We start from the raw sequence: 18,150 nt of genomic DNA, 5'->3' as shown, positions 1-18,150 counted from the left end.
CTTTATGCCATGCCCTGGGGACACTGTAGAGGCTCAAATGACACTCTTCACCCTCAACTTTGTACGGGATTGTTTGCAGGGGCTAAAGGCAGTCCCTGACAAATTTCTTTCCCAGAATTTGGTACATATTTTGTCAGAGAAACGGCATTACATTTGGTGGGTAAGGGCCCAGACAGCTCCATACATGAGGGCCTCTCACACTTCTGTAAGCATGTGAATTACCCGGAAATCCTGTCAGAATGTGGATTGTGATTTGCTAGATTGGGGTGGGGCATCAGAGTCCATATTTCTTTTTTTAGAGTGAAAAAGAGCATAAGTGGGGGAGAGGGGCAAAGGAAGAGAGAGAGAGAGAGAGAGAGAGAGAGAGAGAGAGAGAGAGAGGAAGGGAGGGAGGGAGGGAGGGAGAGAGAATCTTCAGCAGGCTCTGCTTAGCACAGAGCCTGACATGGGGCTGGATCCTAGGACTCTGGGATCATAACCTGAGCCGAAACCAAGAGTCAGATGCTCAACTGACTGAGCCACCCAGGTGCCCCAAGAGTCCATGTTCCTAATCAGCTCCCTGGTGAGGTTGTGCTGCAGGCCCGTGGATCACACTTTGAGTAATAAGGTTCTAATCCAGTGGTTCTCAGAACTGACTGCACATTAGAACCACCTGGGGAAGCTTTTAAAAACTACCAAGCTGTGGACCCACCCCCAAATCCAATTAAACCAGAATCCAGATTCTCACAAAAACACGGACGCAAATGTTCATATCATTATTCATAATAGCTACAATGCCCATCAACTGCTGAACAGATAAAGAGGAATATCCATGCAATGGAATATTGTTCAGCCATCCAGAGGAAAGTAGTGCCACGTGCCACAGCACGGATGGACCTGGAAAACATGAAGCTTGGGCGCCTGGGGGGCTCAGTCGGTTAAGTGTCTGATTCTTGGTTTTGGCTCAGGTCATGATCTCACAGTTCATGAGTTGGAGCCCTGTGTCGGGCTCTATGTTGGCAGTGCAGAGCCTGCTTGGGAGTCTGTCTCCCTCTCTCTCTCTGCCCCTCCCCTGCTAGCGCTCTCTCTCTCTCTCTCTCTCTCAAAAATAAATAAAAAAAGAAAGAAAACATGAAGCTAAGTGGAAAGAAGCCAGACATAAAAGGCCACACATTGTATGATGCTATCGGTATGAAATGTCAAGAATAGGCAAATCCTTACAGACGGAAAGTAGATTAGTGATTGCCTAGGACTGGGAGTGGAGAAGATGAGGGCAAGTAATGGGAGGCTGGTTCCTTCTGGGGTGATGAAAATATTTTATTTTTCTTAATTTTGTGAATTATATTAAAGACCACTGAAGTATATGATCTAAAAGGGTGAATTTTATGGTATGTGGATTATATCTCAATAAAGTTATTTTAAAAAATCAGAATCTGGGATGAGGGATCTAGATATTCGTAGAACTAAATCTTTCCCAGGCAGTGCTAATGCGCAGTTGAGGGTTAAATGCTCTAATCCAGTGATTCTCAAAGTAGGGTCTTTAGACCAGCATCAGCATTGCCTGGGAACTTGCCGGAAATGCAGATTCTTGGGCTGCACCCCAGACTTACTGAATCAGAAACTTGTGTTTTGAGAAGCCTGCTGGGTGAATCTGATGCTCCCTGAAGCCTGAGAACCTGCATGGCTAATGCATTATTTTAAAAAATACAGACCTCGATTTGCAACCCGGTCTCTCCAGCTTCTATCATGTTACCATCATTCAATGAGTTAACCCCTCTGTGCCTCAGTTTCCTCCCATAAAAAGGTAGATTGCTTCCTCTTAGGAGAAAGCTATGAGGAATAAACCAAATCGATGTTTGAGATACTTTGGATGGTGCATGACCCATAGTAGGTACTCAATAATAACCATGTATTGTTATGCCTGTAGTTACTCCAAAAGCTGTAAACCATGATAAAATGGGAAATTGTATTGTTGATTCTACAGGTGACGTCTCGGAGCACTACCCAGTGTCTCCCCAGCACCTATAGGAGCAGGCACCAGGGGAGGAGTCAGAGGGGGGGCGAGGGGAGGTGTTCTTCTGCAGGGCTGTGCTGTGTGTCACATGATCCTAACACTTAGTGAGCACTTCGTGCATTCCAGGTGCTGTCTGCATGCATGGCACGTCTCACACATCTCGTGGTACCCCGTTTATTTATTTCACTTGTGAAACTCTTTTTTTCAGCTTTATTTATGTATTTTTAGAGAGAGAGTGCACGCAGGGGAGGGGCACAGAGAGGGAGAGAGAGAATCCCAAGCAGGCTTCGCAGTATCAGTGCAGAGCCCAGTGTGGGGATCGAACTCACAAAACGGTGAGATCATGACCTAAGCTAAAATCAAGAGCCGGACGCTCAACCAACTGAGCCACCCAGGCACCCCAGGTACTCCATTGAAAGCACAGCTTCTATGTCAGGACTGGGCAGAACCCCCTCATGTGGTAGGAAGGGATCTCTGGGTACAGTGGCTTCAGTTCTGGGGTGGTGGTAGTGGGGAGCTGTGACTAGGCCACCATGTGGATACATAGTTGTTGTCAGGCCAGGTGTTGGTAAACTGGGGACTGTCCGGGTTTCTCTGTGAGGTCAGATGTCTAAGAACAGTCTTCTGTAGCTTCTCTGCTGAGATTTTGATGGGGGAGCTGCAGATGGCAGGAGGGAGAGGGCAGACAGGAAAGAAGGCTGGAGGAGACAGAATTACTGTTTAGCCTTTGTGCATTCATTGCCTTCAGTGGGCAGACTTTTGCTCCGGCTTCATTGTGGATGTGAGAGCCTGGTGAACTGAGCACCGGAACGTGTCTGCTAGTTAGAGCACAAAGGTTCTCTTATGCTTTCGGGGTGTTTGAAATAGTTCCCCAGAATCTGCATGGTTCAGAGGATTGGCTCTCGTGGTTCAATAGTGAGAAGGCAATGGAGAGGTTTGAGAGTGATATTAGGGAGGGAGGGAAACTATTACATAATGATCAGGAGCTTTCAAATCATTTGATCTTGCTTAACGCTCCTGAGAACACTATGAATTAAGCATTGTAATACCCTCCCCCTGCCCCTTAAAAAAATTCATGGACAAATTGAGGCTTGGAAAAGCTGCAAAAGCAGGTAGGAGCCTTGGGCCTCTGCTCTTCCAGGTAAAACGCCATCTTTTGGGTCATTCAAGGAGAATGTGGGGGGTCAGGGTTCTTAGGTGCAGGCGTACTGCCTTGGAATGACGGGGGGTGTGATAAAAAATTCAGACCTGCTGAATGAGAATCTCTAGGGATGGAGCCTGAGCCACGGGGTTTTGACCCCTATTCCAGATGCTGCTGGGAACACCTGGAGACCTGTCGTGTAACCCAGCCACCTTTCTTTCCCCCTGACCATCTCCCTCCAGTCGGGTGAACGTCCAGCTTCGGCTCAGGTCGTGATCTTGAGGTTCTTGAGTTCAAGCCCCACATCGAGCTCACTGCCGTCAGCAAAGAGCCTGCTTCTGATTCTCTGTCCCCCTCTCTCTGCCACTCCCTCCCTCCCTCCCTCCTTCACTTGTGCTCTCTCAAAAATAAACATTTAAAAAGAAGAAATCTCAACCCAAACACGAGTGGGAGTCTGCCCGCACATTTGGGAGGGTGGGGAATTGGCAGTAAACCTCTCAGGAGAGTGTCTCTGAGCAAAGGAAATGACAACAAATCCTCATCCAGGGCAGTCAGCCGCCAGAAAGCAGCCCACACCGGTTTCACTCCTCACATCCTGAGCAGGCAGCTCTTCACTTTCTCTGTGAAATGTGTCTTCTGACCTGTTTCTCTTGAGGGTTTGTGTGGATGCGGAGTAGCTCTGAGGCCTCCCACCAAGAGGCTGCTCTGGCGTGAGACAGCAGCGGCCTCCTCCTAGGGCCTGCAAGAGCAGCTGAGGCCGAACCAGTGAAAAGCAGAGCCACCCCTCCCCCTCCCCACGAGAGGCTCCCTGGAACTGCTGGGCTTGCCACACCCCTTTGAGCTTCTGGTATCTTCTAGAAACTGGGCACAGAGCTGCGTTCCTCTTTCTTTTCTTTTTTTAAAAATGTTTATTTTTAAGAGAGAGAGAGAGAGTGCGCACAGGCAGAGGAAGGGCAGAGGGAGAGGGGGAGACACAGAATCCAAAGCAGGCTCCAGGCTCCGAACTGTCAGCGCAGAGCCTGACGCGGGGCTTGAACCCACAAACTGTGAGATCATGACCTGAGCCAAAGTCGGAGGCTTAACCAACTGAACCACCCAGGCGCCCCAAAGCTTTTTCTTTCTTAATGTTTTATTTATTTTTTTGTGAGTGAGAGCATGTGAGAAGGGGAGAGGGGCAGAAGGAGAGAGAGAATCTTAAGCGGGCTCCATGCTCAGTGTGGAACCCGATGGGGGACTCCATCCCATGACCCTGGCATCCTGACTTGGGCCCCAAAATCAAGACTCAGGTGCTCAACTGACTGAGCTACCAAGGTGCCCCGTTAATTAATGTTTTTTTGAAGTATAGTGGACATGATGTTTCATTAGTTTCAGGGGTTAAAAACTCCATTTAAGGTTCTTAACCTTCTTAGCCGACTGCCTTGCCCCAAGGATCCTTAGAACCTAGAACAACAATAAGAAACATTCTAAAAGCAGAAGCGTCTTTAAAAGTTTCTCGGCCCCCCTGCCTCTGAGGCTGGGGGAGCAACACCCTGTAGAGAAAATGGGGAGAAAGACATGAAGCCTTTTCTTAGGCTCCTGTAGGTAATGTGTCAGGCTCACAGCTCCTCGGGGCTGTGTGTGTGTGTGTGTGTGTGTGTGTGTGTGTGTGTGTGTGTGGCGGGGGCAGGTATGTCCGGAGCAGGAGCAGGCATGTCTTCACAGGGGGAGGAGGGTGCCGTGGGACTGTCCCATGTCAGCACAGTTGCTGGGGATTTGTATCCTCCTAGAGCCCAGCTGTGGCCAGCAGCCCACACTGCCTGTCCCGGGTGTGGGGAGCTCCCCGGTGTGGGTCTCATATGCTCCTCAGGGCTCCCACACGGTCTTCTCCAGGCCCTGCCTTGGCGTGGAATCGCCCTCCCCAGGATTTCACCCCCTTCCCTCCCATCTCTGCTCCTCATTTGTCCCCAGCACCCTTCCCTATTGGCTCAGGCTGTTGGCAGAGGTGGAAGGGAGAAAGGGCTCCTTTGTAAAAGTGTTACTGTGGCTTTCCATTGTCCTGAGGAGGAAGGCCAAAATCCTTAATGACGACAGCTTAAGGTCAGGTCCTGCTAAATTAGGGGAAAAAATATATGTATGTGGGAGTGGGTTTATAATAACAGTAATAATGACAACAGGGGAAATGCACATCAAATCTTTTTAGTTCTTCAGTGCTCAGGCTCAGGGCTTTGTGCCTGCTGAGCCTTCCACCCAGAACACTGCCCACCACTTGCCTGGTTAATACCTTCCCATCCCTGGATCTCAGCTCCAACCCCTGCCCCCAGACTGGATTAATCTCTCCATCCTGTGCTCTCATTGCATCATTTCCTTCATGGCCCCACCACCGCTTGCACTTTACAGTTATTCGCTTATGTGCCTCGTTTCTAGATTAATATCCATTTCCCTTCTAGACTGTACAGCTGAATGCAGAGATCATGTGTCTTCTCTTAGCATAGGGTGTGTGGAGCAGGCTAGTCATTTGGTTAATAATTGCTGAACAGATGAATGAAGGCTTCAAGATGCCCGGGGGTGGGGATCACTGCCTGCATGGGGAGACTTCTAACCACAGCCCTGGCTATGTGCAGGTCTTTGCTCAGCATATTATAGATAGATAGATAGATATAGATAGATAGATATAGATAGATAGATATAGATAGATAGATATAGATAGATATAGATAGATATAGATAGATCTATATCTATATATTCTATATATATTCAGCATATTCTATTTATGTATATCTATATATAACATATTCAATATATTCTATATATTGTTCTATATATAGAACAATTCTATACAGCATATTGTTCTGTGTGGTTTTTCTAGTAAGATTTTGTGACTCTCAGTGTTTTAAGTGGTCCTGAACTCTTGCAGACCATTCTTTCTAATTTGGGTTTAGTTGCATGAGGCTTAAAGTGATTGATGGAGAGGCAGTTTAGCTGTCATGGCAATTTAGTGCCCTGTGTGTGGCCTCCGGGCAGCCCATGTTCTCATCGTTTTCCAGAATGCTGTGGTTTTGTTCGTGTTTACACGTGTGTTTACGGTGTTCTCAGAGCTGCTGAATCAGTGCTTGGCTGGGCTTCTTGTTCCGCGTGTATCTTAGTCATCTACCAGCCTGGGTTCTTTTAAAGGGCACTGGGTCATGGTGACTTAACCGGAGAATATTCAAGCCAGTGACCATTTCCACGGTGACATAGGCCCTTGGGTCGTCTTTCAGGCAGTACACAGTAGGTGGGTTCTTTGTGACATGGCGAGTGACCTGTATCACTGGGAAGCTGTTTTCTGTTGTAGCTTTGGTTCAGGCACAGGCAAGAAAGTGCCCTGGCAATCGGGAACTTGACACCATGAGACATAATGTGTCTTCTCCATATCTTTCCACTGGAAATTGGGAAAGAATCCCCTCCTTTTTTTTTTTTAATTTAAATTTTAGTTCACATACGTGCAATATTGGTTTCAGGATAGAATTCAGTGATTCATCACTTACATACAACACCCAGTGCTCCTCCCAACAAGTGCCCTCCTTAATCCCCATCACCCACCTAGCCCTGCCCTTTGGCTCATCAGTATTACCTGGTCCGGTCTGCAGGTCATGATCCAATAATGGATTATGAAACCATATATGGGCCATCACTAGCATTTAGAAAGAATGAAGAGAGATAACAGAGTACAATATCCATAGTGAAAGTAACTGTCTTTTGGTGGAACTTCTCTTTCAGGTGTGTGTGCCTGTGTGCACGTGCTGAATCATCCAACAGCATGCATTTCTTATAGTCCAAAATACCCAAGTACTGCACTTTATAGCATGTCTCACTTGGATTTGCCAATATCACTACCACTTCTGTTTCACTTCTTTTCAAAGGTATGCGAAATCCAGTCAGATCAAGACTGTGTCAAGCAGCAAGATATTTTTCAAAGGAAGTAGATTTCGATATAGGTGGGTACCCATAGTTCCATATTGGTGATGGGTTGGGGAGGAAGCAGCCATTTACTTTTTTTTTTTTTTAATTTTTTTAACATTTATTTATTTTTGAGACAGAGAGAGAGCATGAACAGGGGAGGGTCAGAGAAAGAGGGAGACACAGAATCTGAAAGAGGCTCCAGGCTCTGAGTTGTCAGCACAGAGCTCGACGCGGGGCTCAAACCCACGGACCACGAGATCATGACCTGAGCCAAAGTCGGACGCTTAACCGACTGAGCCACCCAGGCGTCCCAGCCATTTACTTTTTGAATATTTTGCTTGTAAATCAGGGCGCTTTGACTTATCCCCCTGTTTTGGTTCTCCCTTTACACTCTACTCATGTCTTACACTCATGGGGCCCCCTCAAATTCCATAGTAACCTCTCTTGTAGAGGGAAAAAAAAAAGCATGGATTTCTAGAGTGGATCCGACTGTTGGGAAGTTAAAAAAAACAAACACATGTGCACACCCCTCCCCTTCTGCTCTGAGTGTCTGTGCACAGACATTGTGTTTGTCTTTTGCAGTGGTAAAGTTGCCAAAGAGGTGGTGGAGGCCAGCTCCAAAATCCAGAGGGAGCCTCCGGAGGTGCACAGGTGAGTGGGTGGCCCTCAGGGCTCTGAGAGGCTTCTGGGATGGACAAAAGGATTTCAAAGCTTGCTTTGCCAATTCCTCTATAACAGGAAAGGGCATAAGGGTACCAGCTGCCTGTGCCGGTGTCCTGTTGGGCACATCTTGTTCCAGGCACAATACCCTCATCATCCTGGCAGCCTCTCGGGGGCAGACTTGACAGGCCCACAGTGTGGGTACAGCTTGACGCTGTTCTGAGTTCCTTGCTCTGTGGGGAGTCGTCGGCTTGATTGGGCCCAGAGCAAACATGACCGGTGTGTGTGAGGCACAGCACTGTCACCTCCTGGCTGAGTCTGCCGACCTGTCCTCTTAGAGCTGCTCTCTGTTCCTGCCTCTGTTCACCAGACACGGCCAGTCCCCATTGGCCCAACTTCTAGGCTATTTCACACGAGGAAGGCAAGGGTGCTCATCTCTCCTAGGGCTCCTTACCCCCAAAGGTCACTCACAGAAATGAGGAACTTAGTGATTAGCAGTTCAAGGGTATGCATCTTCATTGATGTGGTAATATCTCCGATTCTTAGGAATTAAATATTCTCTTGGTCATGTTGGACTTCATACCACCATGGTACACGAACCATTGCACACGAAGCCTCAAACATGCTAAATACATAAAGCTGGACATTTTCACCACGACACTCCCCATTTTGAAGGCAAGGTCATCCTAGGTTATGTTTTTCAGGAGATTCCTACATACTGGTTGGCACCTGTTCCTTCCCCCTCTTCAGACTTGGAGGAGGCTCCAAGGAGCCTGCTTGGAGGAGCATAAGGGATTATCCTCAGATTTGCCCAGTCTCCTCTATTTCCAGCATGACCCAGTGAGCTGGCTGCCTCTTGCCTTATTCCCTGGGTTGCTGGTCTCTTGGAAGTGTGGCTGAGCCAGCCTGGCACGGGCCTCCAGATAGCACTTCTCTCCCACGCAGGGGAGCAGAACTACAGTTGGCACAAGATCCCATGCAGACGTGTGCAGAGAATGATTCATTCCTGGTTTGGGTGACTCAGTGGGAAGCTGTCATGGGCATGTCAGCAGAAGTGGTCTTCCCTGCTTTGAGAAGCAGGAGAAAGCTGTCAGGCTAGGGAAGCCGGGGACACCTTGGCTGGGAGCACCTTAGCACAAAACTGTGCAAGTCTTACAGCCTACCCATTGACAACACTAGTCTTTTATTTGTATTTATTTTAAAATAGTCTGTATATTCCCTCTTCTACTGCAAATTATGGTTACTCAGTGAAGCAGAAGTGAAAAAGAGGAAATGATAAAATGTATTATTTGAACTTTTCTAGATTCTTTGGGCCAGAAATGACCTTAAGCATCACCTAATTTGATGCTTCTATTTTATAGACAAGGAAACTTGAGTCTTGGAGAAGTTAAATGATTTATCTAAGGTCATAAATTTTTTTTGTGGCATACCTAAGCCCACATTATTTTCTTTGTAGCATTTGCCCCCCCTCCCGCCTCTGCCCAGGAAACCTCTGGTATTCTCTTAGAAGCTGGGAGGCAGAACCACCCCAGGGGCTCAGCTTGGGTTTTGTTCTTGTAGCTTGAAGTATGAGTGTTTGATCTTAAAAAAAAAAAAAAGAAGAAGAAGAAATACTTGATGCCGGGGAGTTCTCTTGATAGCACAAACACGAAGAAGGAAACTGTTTTTAACAAGGTACTTTCAGAGAGACATATTCCAAATACTTAAGACTTTCCAAGAATCCCATAGTTACCATATATAGCTGGTTAATGAGATCAGAAATAATTTGAAAAAAAAATTTCTCTTTTCAGTTGATGTTTGCATTACTTATGGAAATCAAGGATTCCTACATCATGGCTTCTCAAGCCTTAACTTTGACAGGAATCACCTATGGATCTTGTTAAAGTCAAATTCTCATTCATGAATCTGGCATTTCCATTGAGTCCTAGGTGATGGCCATGTGGCTGGTTCATGGACCACACTTTGAATAGCCAGGATGTAGGAGTGAAGGGAGCAGAGTGACCACAGTGAGAATCTTTTCCTGTAGTGGACTGAACCACCAGGGGAGATGGAAATGAAGCATCAGTCAATTTATAGTTTCCCTTTTCTGGAATCTTCTAAAATCCCCCAGGATGTTACTGCAAACAAGGACCTATAGGCCCTTGAGATACTGGTTTACATGCTATTTCTTTCCCTTACACTGACCCCTTTTATGTGTATGTGAAAGTCTGTTGAGCTCACATCCTCAGGACACGTCTCTGGTCCTCAGCTTTGGCAGTGTCTCTCGAATCTCTGACAATACAGGGAGGAATTTGTTTAAAGTAATGTTACAAAGCAAGATGTGGGAGGAAAAGGCTTGTGTCTGTTTTGGTCATCTACGTATCACCCAGCACCTAACACAGACAGCACTTGGCTCACAGTAGAGGTCAACGCATATTTGTTGAATGAATGTATGAACCAGGAGTGTGGGGTGACAATGGCATGCCTGCAATTTTCTGAGACCTGAGATCTGTCCAAGGTGCTGCTCTGGGGACCTTGGCCTCCTGGGAGGCAATAGTGTGATCGGAGCCATGGAGATATACCACTCTCAGTAGCAACTTCTCATTTCTTCCTAGTAGCCATTTGCATGGTAGGAAATTGTTTCTCTTAAACAATTATTTTTGAATTATTTTGGCTTCTTTGATGTGGCGGTCAAAAGTGAGAGTATAGTAATGAATTCTTTCTCTGGCTGTGTTCAGAGATGCCCACTCCTTTAGTTAGAATGGTGACAGTAAGCCTTCATTTGGTTGTCTTCCCTCACACCTGAGATTGTACTCTTCAAAGAATGACAAGTTCATGGACTACTCCTTTTGCTGATGTGTGTGTGTTTAGAGAGAGGCAGCAGAGACAGACTGAGGACACTGTCTTGGGATTTTTTTGGTTTTTTTAAAAAAAAAAAAAAGAGAGAAAGCTAACTCTCATGATAGCTCACTGATCTTTGCTGATGGTAAGATCCCCAAGCAAAGCTCTCCTGGGCTGATTACTTGGTGAGAATCACCCATCTATGTCAGGGGCCCAGTGAGGCAGAAGGAAGTGTGAGCCACCTGGGCATAGTAGCCACCACCAGGGGACACATAGAGGCAGCATTTGGACCTGAAATGAGCACCTGTCTAGAGGTCATGAACGGGATCTCATCTTGGTTGTATTGCTTACAAGCTGTGTGGTCTTGGGTAAGTCTCTTAACTTCTCTGATCATCACTTTACTCATCTATAAAATGAGATTCAGAATATTACTTTGCCCAACATCTAGGCTTTGTTATGGGCATTAAAATAAAGTGCTTTAAAAATTAGAAAGTGCCATACATCCATGAATTGGTGATGTTATTATTCTTGTCTCTCCTCCAAAGATGGGCAGCTAGAATTTGACAGATGTGTCCTCATTAAAGCTTTTTCAGATGGGGTTTTGGTGACAGGCCAACACCACTTCCTCCACCACAAGAACTGCTGGAAGATTCCACGAACCTTATGTTAGTTGCTTGAGTTTATGCCATCAGTTTTTGAAGCCAATCTTAGAATATACTTGCAGCTTCCAAAGAAACCTTTCTACCTCAATAGAATTCCTAGTGATCGTTTCATTGGAAAACTGTTCTGTGCTAAGTACACACATGAGTGGGCTGCAAAGGGGGTCAGGCATTTTGCAGAACCCGTTGACGGGTGGATTCTGAGAATGGGAAACATGGTACAGACCCTTAGCTGGCTTGGGGAGACTCTAGCCAGAGAAACTGTTGCATCAGGAGATCAAGTGGGAGGGTAGGGTGGGAACTGACTGGGATATTGGCGTATGTTCTAGAAGACTGCCCGACACAGCAGAACCTCATTTAGCCAGAGAGCAGGACATTAGCAGTAGTGAACAGAGTCCTCTCTGGGGCATTGTAGGATAAATCATGCAGAAGGTGCAGAAAGGCAGTGCGGAGCACAGCAGAACCTCTGGACTGGGGATCAGGTCATCTGAGTCTGCATGTCTAAGTGTCTTTAGTCAAGTTTGATAAGTTCACCAGGTCTCAGTGTCCTCATCTGTGAATATGGTACTTTTCTTGCCTGTCTTACAGGTACACTGAGGAAAACAAGTATGGTAAAGTGTATAAAACTGCTTTGTAGGGGTGCCTGGTGGCTCAGTTGGTTGGGCGGCCAACTTTGGCTCAGGTCATGATCTCATGGTCCATGAGTTCGAGCCCCCGTGTCGGACTCTGTGCTGACAGCTCAGAGCGTAGAGCCTGCTTCACATTCTGTGTCCCCCCCTCTCTCTGCCCGTTCCCTACTTGTGCTCTGTCTCACTCTGTCTCTAGAAAAATAAATGTTAAAAAAATAAATAAAACTGTTCTGTAAACTATAAAAGGGGCCATCAAATTCTGGTATTATATTCATTATTAGTATAACTATGCTGGCAGACTCTTGCTTTATTTTCTTTTAAATTAATTAATTAATTAATTAATTTATTTATTTATTGAGAGAGAGAGAGAGAGAGAGAGAGAGAGAGAGAATAAGTGGAGGAGGGGCACAGAGAAAATCCCAAGTAGGCACCACACTGTTAGCGCAGAGCCTGATGCGGAGCTCGAACTCATGAACTGTGAGAACATGACCTGAGCTGAAGCCAGACACTTAACCGACTGGAGCCATCCGGGTGCCCCTAGGGCTCTTGCTTTAAATGAAACAAGGATCAGTCGGCACCTTCCAAAATGTTGCAAGAAGAGAGGTATAAAAAGGTAGCCCATAGTCTACAAGAGTTGGGAGACAAAGGGTGGGAGACATGCATTTTGATTCTAATTTTGCTTAGGCTAACCCTCTAGCTGCCCTACTGCCCAGCACCATGGTCTGGAGCCCTGGATTCTTTGTGCTCTAGGGAGACCTCTAGTTGTGCCCACCTTTGGGTTTATCTGAGTTTTGCACTTATCGCGGAGGCAGTATTCCTCTCTGAATCATAGAACTGGAGAGTCTCAGGGTTGTAATCAACTGTAGCAGACAGACCCTAACCCCCCTGACCCTGGCCATAGGACTCCACTACAGTTTGGCAGCAGAAGCCTGTGAGTATGGGCCCTGAGTCAGCATCCTCCTGAGCAGCCAGTGCCCTACAGGCTCACACCTGTGAGGTCACTCTCAGTGACTTCAATCTGTCCCAGGCAATTGCCCAGACATTACAGTGTTGGTAGGGGGCAGGTGGCAGGATGCTTTACAACTTCAACTGAAGAATGTTGGGAGGGGGGCTGCTGTGGAGCCCTCTGTACTCGCTACAGGTCCTTCTTGATGATATGTGGTAATTTCTGGGGGATGGAAATGCTGCCAGTCAGCCGGCGTGGGTGGTCAGAGGTGGGCAGAGCAATTCAGAGTTTGTGCAACAATGGGGAATGGGCTTTTCTGAGGTCAGAAAGCTTCATGGTCCACACAAACATGGCAACAGGTGCTTCGCAGAGCCAGAATCAGAGTTTTGAAGGCCACAGGGCCAGAGGAAATCCCATGAAAGCTCAAAATCTGAGGACCCATCACAATAAAAGATGGAACTGCTCATGGTAGATTTTAATATCCCTTGTTACTCTTTCCTTCTTTCCTTCTCCCTGCAAGGAATCCCTGTTTTCACTTCTTGCCCTGTCAATCCCACCATGCTTGCTGGGATGTGCCGCAGGCATCTCTTCCCCTGGGAGGTCCTTCCTGGCTCTCCCCTCAGCCACCGCAGGGTCAGGTGTCCCTCCTTAATGTTCCCGGGGAATCCTTGGCCATCAGTCTCGTCCATGAGATATGTATTTTTCCAACTGTGGCTGTAGCGCATTGATGAGTCATGAAATGAAAACAGACCAGCACTTTAAAGAAAATGAAATAGAATGGGGGAAAAAAGTGAATCAAACATAACAAGAGTTACTATTGTTGCACGAAACATTCACTTTACCTGTATGTCTCTCTGTGAGTGTGTACAGAAAAATGATATAAAAGATATTTCTTTTTTTAATGTTTACTCATTTTTTAGAGAGAGAGAGAGAGAGAAAATGAATGGGGGAGGTGCAGAGAGAGACAGGGACAGAGGATCCGAAGCGGGCTTACTCTGATAGCAGCAAGCCTAATGTGGGGCTCGAGCTCACAAACCATGAGATCATGACCTGACCCCAAGTCGGACACTCAACTGACTGAGCCACCAGGCACCCCTAAGTTATATTTCTTAATGTGGGTCTCAGTTAAAATGTTTGAAAATCATAGTTCTAAAGAGTGAGTTACATAAGGCAAGGACCATGGCTCACCAGAATGCGGCAGACCATCCACTACATATATATCAACTGCAGAATAAGTGATTGTAGAGTGAAATAATGAAGGACAGGACTCCATGGTTAAGCAAGTCCTCATAATTTTATTTTTCCAGCCAGTGACAGCTGTGGAGGGCTTTTTACTCTAGATGCTGCTAGATTCTTCTCCTTTCCTGTCCTGTGCCAAATAGAAATGCCTGAGTTATAAGGCAGTCCCCTTACCAGCCGGGGAACACCCATGCCAGTCTGAAATGGCAGCTTATGTCAAGCCAGGATTGCATTCAATTTACGCCAGTTTCCAACGTGAACAGCCCTTAGTAAGATGCCTCGGGAGGCGCTGTAAGGTACACCAGGATGGTTAGATCTGTCTCTGACCTTAAGGCACTTGTCAAGGTGGGGCTGATTAGTACACACCAATAATTACAGAGAGACAGAAGTGGCAAGTGCCATGAGATGTGAAAGAAGGGAGAGCAGTGTGTGTGTGGGAGAGAGAGAGAGAGAGAGAGAGAGAGAGAATGAGAATATGAATGAATATGTGTTGTGAGAGCCATCCAAGGGGGCATCAAGAGGTAGGAGACATTTGATATCATCTTTGAAGATGGGTGGCTTTTGGTTTGGAGAGGAAACATGAGGAGGGAAAGGTGATGCCCCACCAGAGATGCCCCATTTCCCTGTATGACAGGGGAGACAGCTGGTCTCCCTGCAGCAGGCAGTGTAGACGGGCTTCCTGCTATCAGCCAGTAGTCTTGACAAGACACTTGTACATTTTCTTTGCCATCTGCTGCCCATTGCAGTCAATGATGCATGTCTGCTCCTTTCAGAATGAAAAAAGAGCTTCTGTGCCTGGCTGATGAGAGGGGTGTGAATTCAAATGGGAGATTAAACACTGATATTAAATGTTAGACATCCAGCAACAGCGAGGTTGCTTAAAGCCGTAGAACTCCTGTACCGTCTGTCTGGCAGGGTTCTGCCTTCATTTTTGTTTTTTTTGGTGGTTGTTAAATTACTTTGAGCCATGCCTTTCATTCGCTTTTCTTTTTTAAAAAATTTTTAAAATTTATTCATTTTTGAGAATGACAGCACAAGTGAGGGAGATGGAGAGGGAGAGAGAGAGAGAGAATCCCAAGAAAGCTTCACACTGTCAGTGCAGAGTCCAATGTGGGGCTTGAACCCACGAAACTGTGAGATCATGACCTGAGCTGAAACCAAGACTCAGATGCTGAACCAACTGAGCCACCCAGAAGTCCCCACCTTCATTTACTTTTCTGCATATCTAGTTCAGTGACACCTGCCTCCCATGTCTTTATCAATGCCCATGCTGTCACCTTGCATGCCCAAATCTGGTAACATATGGGAAAGTACATTTTCAGTCACTGTGTTGCATTAGAACACAAGGACATTTTGTCAGGACCTTAAGGTTAAAAAAGTTGGTGCATCCTAAGTGTTATGTTGCCTTTACCACTGGCCTAATCCATTGTGTGAGTCCAGAGACAGTTCCCAACCTTGGTAACTGAGTGAGATGGAGGGTCTGGTGTTTGCAACAGAAACCAACACCCTGGCATGTGTCTGTTTTCAGAGCCAACATTACTCAGAGCCGAAGTTCCCACTCTTTGAACAAACAGCTCATCATTAACATGGAGCCCCTGCAGCCCCTGCTGCCTTCCCCCAGTGAGCAGGAAGAGGAGCTTCCATTGGGCGAGGGTAAGTACCCTTCCTTCCGGAAGCTGGCATTGCAGCCTTACCCTGAAGGGATGAGAAGGCACCCATCCTGGATTCCTGGGCAATGGTTAGGGTAGGGGATGGAGTGAGTCATGAATTGTTTCTAGTAAATAAACTGATTGCAGCTGGAAGTCTGCATTATATTGAGAGTCTTATTAGTTTCTCCCAGAGAAAGTTCACAGATACAAAGTATTCCTAAAAATTATGTGTTAAAGCAGTAATGGTGTTAGACCCCCCACTCTCCAGCATGGTAGCCAGTAGCAATGTGTGGCTGTTTGAAACCTGTTTAAATTTGTTAAAATTAAAAATTAAAAATTCAGTTCTAGGCACATTAGCTGCATTTCCAATGAGTAGTATAGCCGCATGTGGCTAATGGCCACCATCTTGGAAAGGTCAGACCAAGAACATTTCCATCACTGTACAAAGTTTTCCTGGATGGTAAGTTTTTATTATAATCGTAATCAAATTAATGGTTGTAAAGAAATCTCCATAAGTGTCTCTATATTGGTCATTCTGTTCTGCCTCAATATTTCTTCATACTTATATTCCCTTTTCCGTAGGCCTTTCTCTGATAGTTTTGATACAAGCTAAAATATGTATGGTCCACTTCAACTCAAAAGTTGTATTTTTAAGGACTATAATATGTGTGTGTCTAGGCTTTTTATTTTTTCTCTTTTTTTTAATTTTTTGGTTTTAAGGACTTTACTTACTTCAGAGAAGAATCTCCCCACACTGCTTGCTGTAGACACCTGGTGAGGCAAATCTTACATGCTAATTTCAGTGTATTTTCAAATACACACAAAATAAAGTTACTGGAAACCTGAACACAAACATAACATGCTTTTCCCTAACATTAAGTGGCTTGGGTTTTATCATTTAATATTAGGATATTGAGCAGCTTCAAGAGAGCAGGTCTCTCTGTCCCCAAAAGATCACCTTTACCTTCAGCTTCATTTCAAGGATTCTGTCCATAGGGGAAAACTCTTCTGCCTGTAATAAGAGTGTGGCTTGGGATGCAAATACTCTTGGGAGAGGTAGCAGTGGCTACTTGACACTGAAGTGTAAATAATTTTAGTAAATCTTTTACCTGTAAGCAAGTTTAATGGTGAGAAGGAGAACCGGATAACTGGATGGCCCCAGATTCCACGAGTGGAAGGAAAGCACGCAAAGTAGGAAGGATGGGGCCTTAGGGGACCCAGCTGAGCCACAAGATGATGATAAGGAGAATGTCTTTGTTATAATAATGGCCTGTACTCTGTCTTAACTAACTCTGGAAGTTCCATGCTAAATGAGTTCTCTCAGTCCAAGGATCTCTCAGTCCATGGTGCTTGTCTACATTTTCCAGCACCCTCTCTGTTTTCGTATGGTTTTCAAGTGAAATAAAAGCAGCTTTCACTCCTGATCACCAGTGATGTTCTTCTGGGCTTCCTCTTGTAGAGAAGGAAAAATTCTTCCCCTTCAAGGTCTTTCAGCTGGGCTAAGATTTAATTTATGTAAGACAAATTAATGGGAGAAAAAACCCCTGAAGTTTTATTACATATGCACAGAGGCCCCAAAATGAAGTTGAGACCTAAATAAGTGATCAGGAGAGGCACTTTGTATACGTTTTATTTATTAATTTTTAAATGTTTATTTTTGAGAGGGGGAGAGAGAGAGAGAGAGAGAGAGAGAGAGAGAGAGAGAGGAAGCCAGCGGGGGAGGAGCAGAGAGAGAGGGAGATAGAGGGTCCAAAGCAGACTCTTTGCTGACAGCAGAGAGCCCAAGGTGGGGCTTGAACTCACCAACCATAAGATCATGACCTGAGCTCAAGTCGGATGCTTAACTGACTGAGTCACCCAGGCCCCCCTGTATATACATTTTAGACAAAGAGATAATAAATCTGTGAGGTATTGATAGGATAAAGAAAACAGGTGTTTGGGAGCTTTAATTAGCAGGGAATTCTAAGCAGAATTTAGGCTGAGGTTGTAGTAGTTTGGAAAAAAATAACAGGGTTTGTTTCTATAGCTTTCTTAGCTCCAAAGTCCCTGTCTCTGGTGATAAGGATGTTGTTTTATTTTCCAATTCAGGGAAGGTATTTTTCATATGGGAGATGTGTTTCCTGCTTTCTGGGGGACAGAGGAGGGTCTGAGTGTCCTTGCACTGTTTTTTTTTTTTTTCCAAGTAACTTCAATTCAAAGTAATTAATATGCACCGTAGTACATTTGGGCGGCTTGCCCTGGACCCCTACACTCTCACATACCTGGAAATCGCTTTTGCTGGAGGTCATGATTATTCCAAAGTTGAATGGGGAAGAGGAAGGGAAAAGGAACAATCCAAGCCTGGAGTTTTGACTGCCTTGTCTACAAAGATGGAAACCTAGATGGGAATAAAGGTTCCATCAGGAATATGGAAGTCAGGCCGCTGTGGCCCCAGGAGTCTCTCCAAGGATATAATAAGGAGCTGAGAAAGCTTTACCCTGGATCCTTTGCCCCCAT

General features: G+C 45.8%; 1 protein-coding gene across 4 annotated transcripts in view; it reads left to right on the top strand.

The window, feature by feature from the left end:
• Positions 1-18,150, top strand: part of FRMD3 (FERM domain containing 3) — a 320,391-nt gene that overhangs the window by 239,156 nt on the left and 63,085 nt on the right. For all 4 annotated transcript variants that reach the window (XM_049649220.1, XM_049649142.1, XM_049649380.1 and 1 more), the window contains 3 exons: positions 7,013-7,087; positions 7,635-7,703; positions 15,534-15,658. In XM_049649220.1, coding sequence (XP_049505177.1) covers positions 7,013-7,087; positions 7,635-7,703; positions 15,534-15,658 — 269 coding nt within the window. The remainder of the gene's footprint in view (positions 1-7,012; positions 7,088-7,634; positions 7,704-15,533; positions 15,659-18,150) is intronic.

Source organism: Panthera uncia, chromosome D4 (genome assembly GCF_023721935.1).
Source record: "Panthera uncia isolate 11264 chromosome D4, Puncia_PCG_1.0, whole genome shotgun sequence".
NCBI lineage: Eukaryota > Metazoa > Chordata > Mammalia > Carnivora > Felidae > Panthera > Panthera uncia.
Note: the sequence above shows the minus strand (reverse complement) of the source record. Positions and strands in the feature narration are given on the sequence as shown.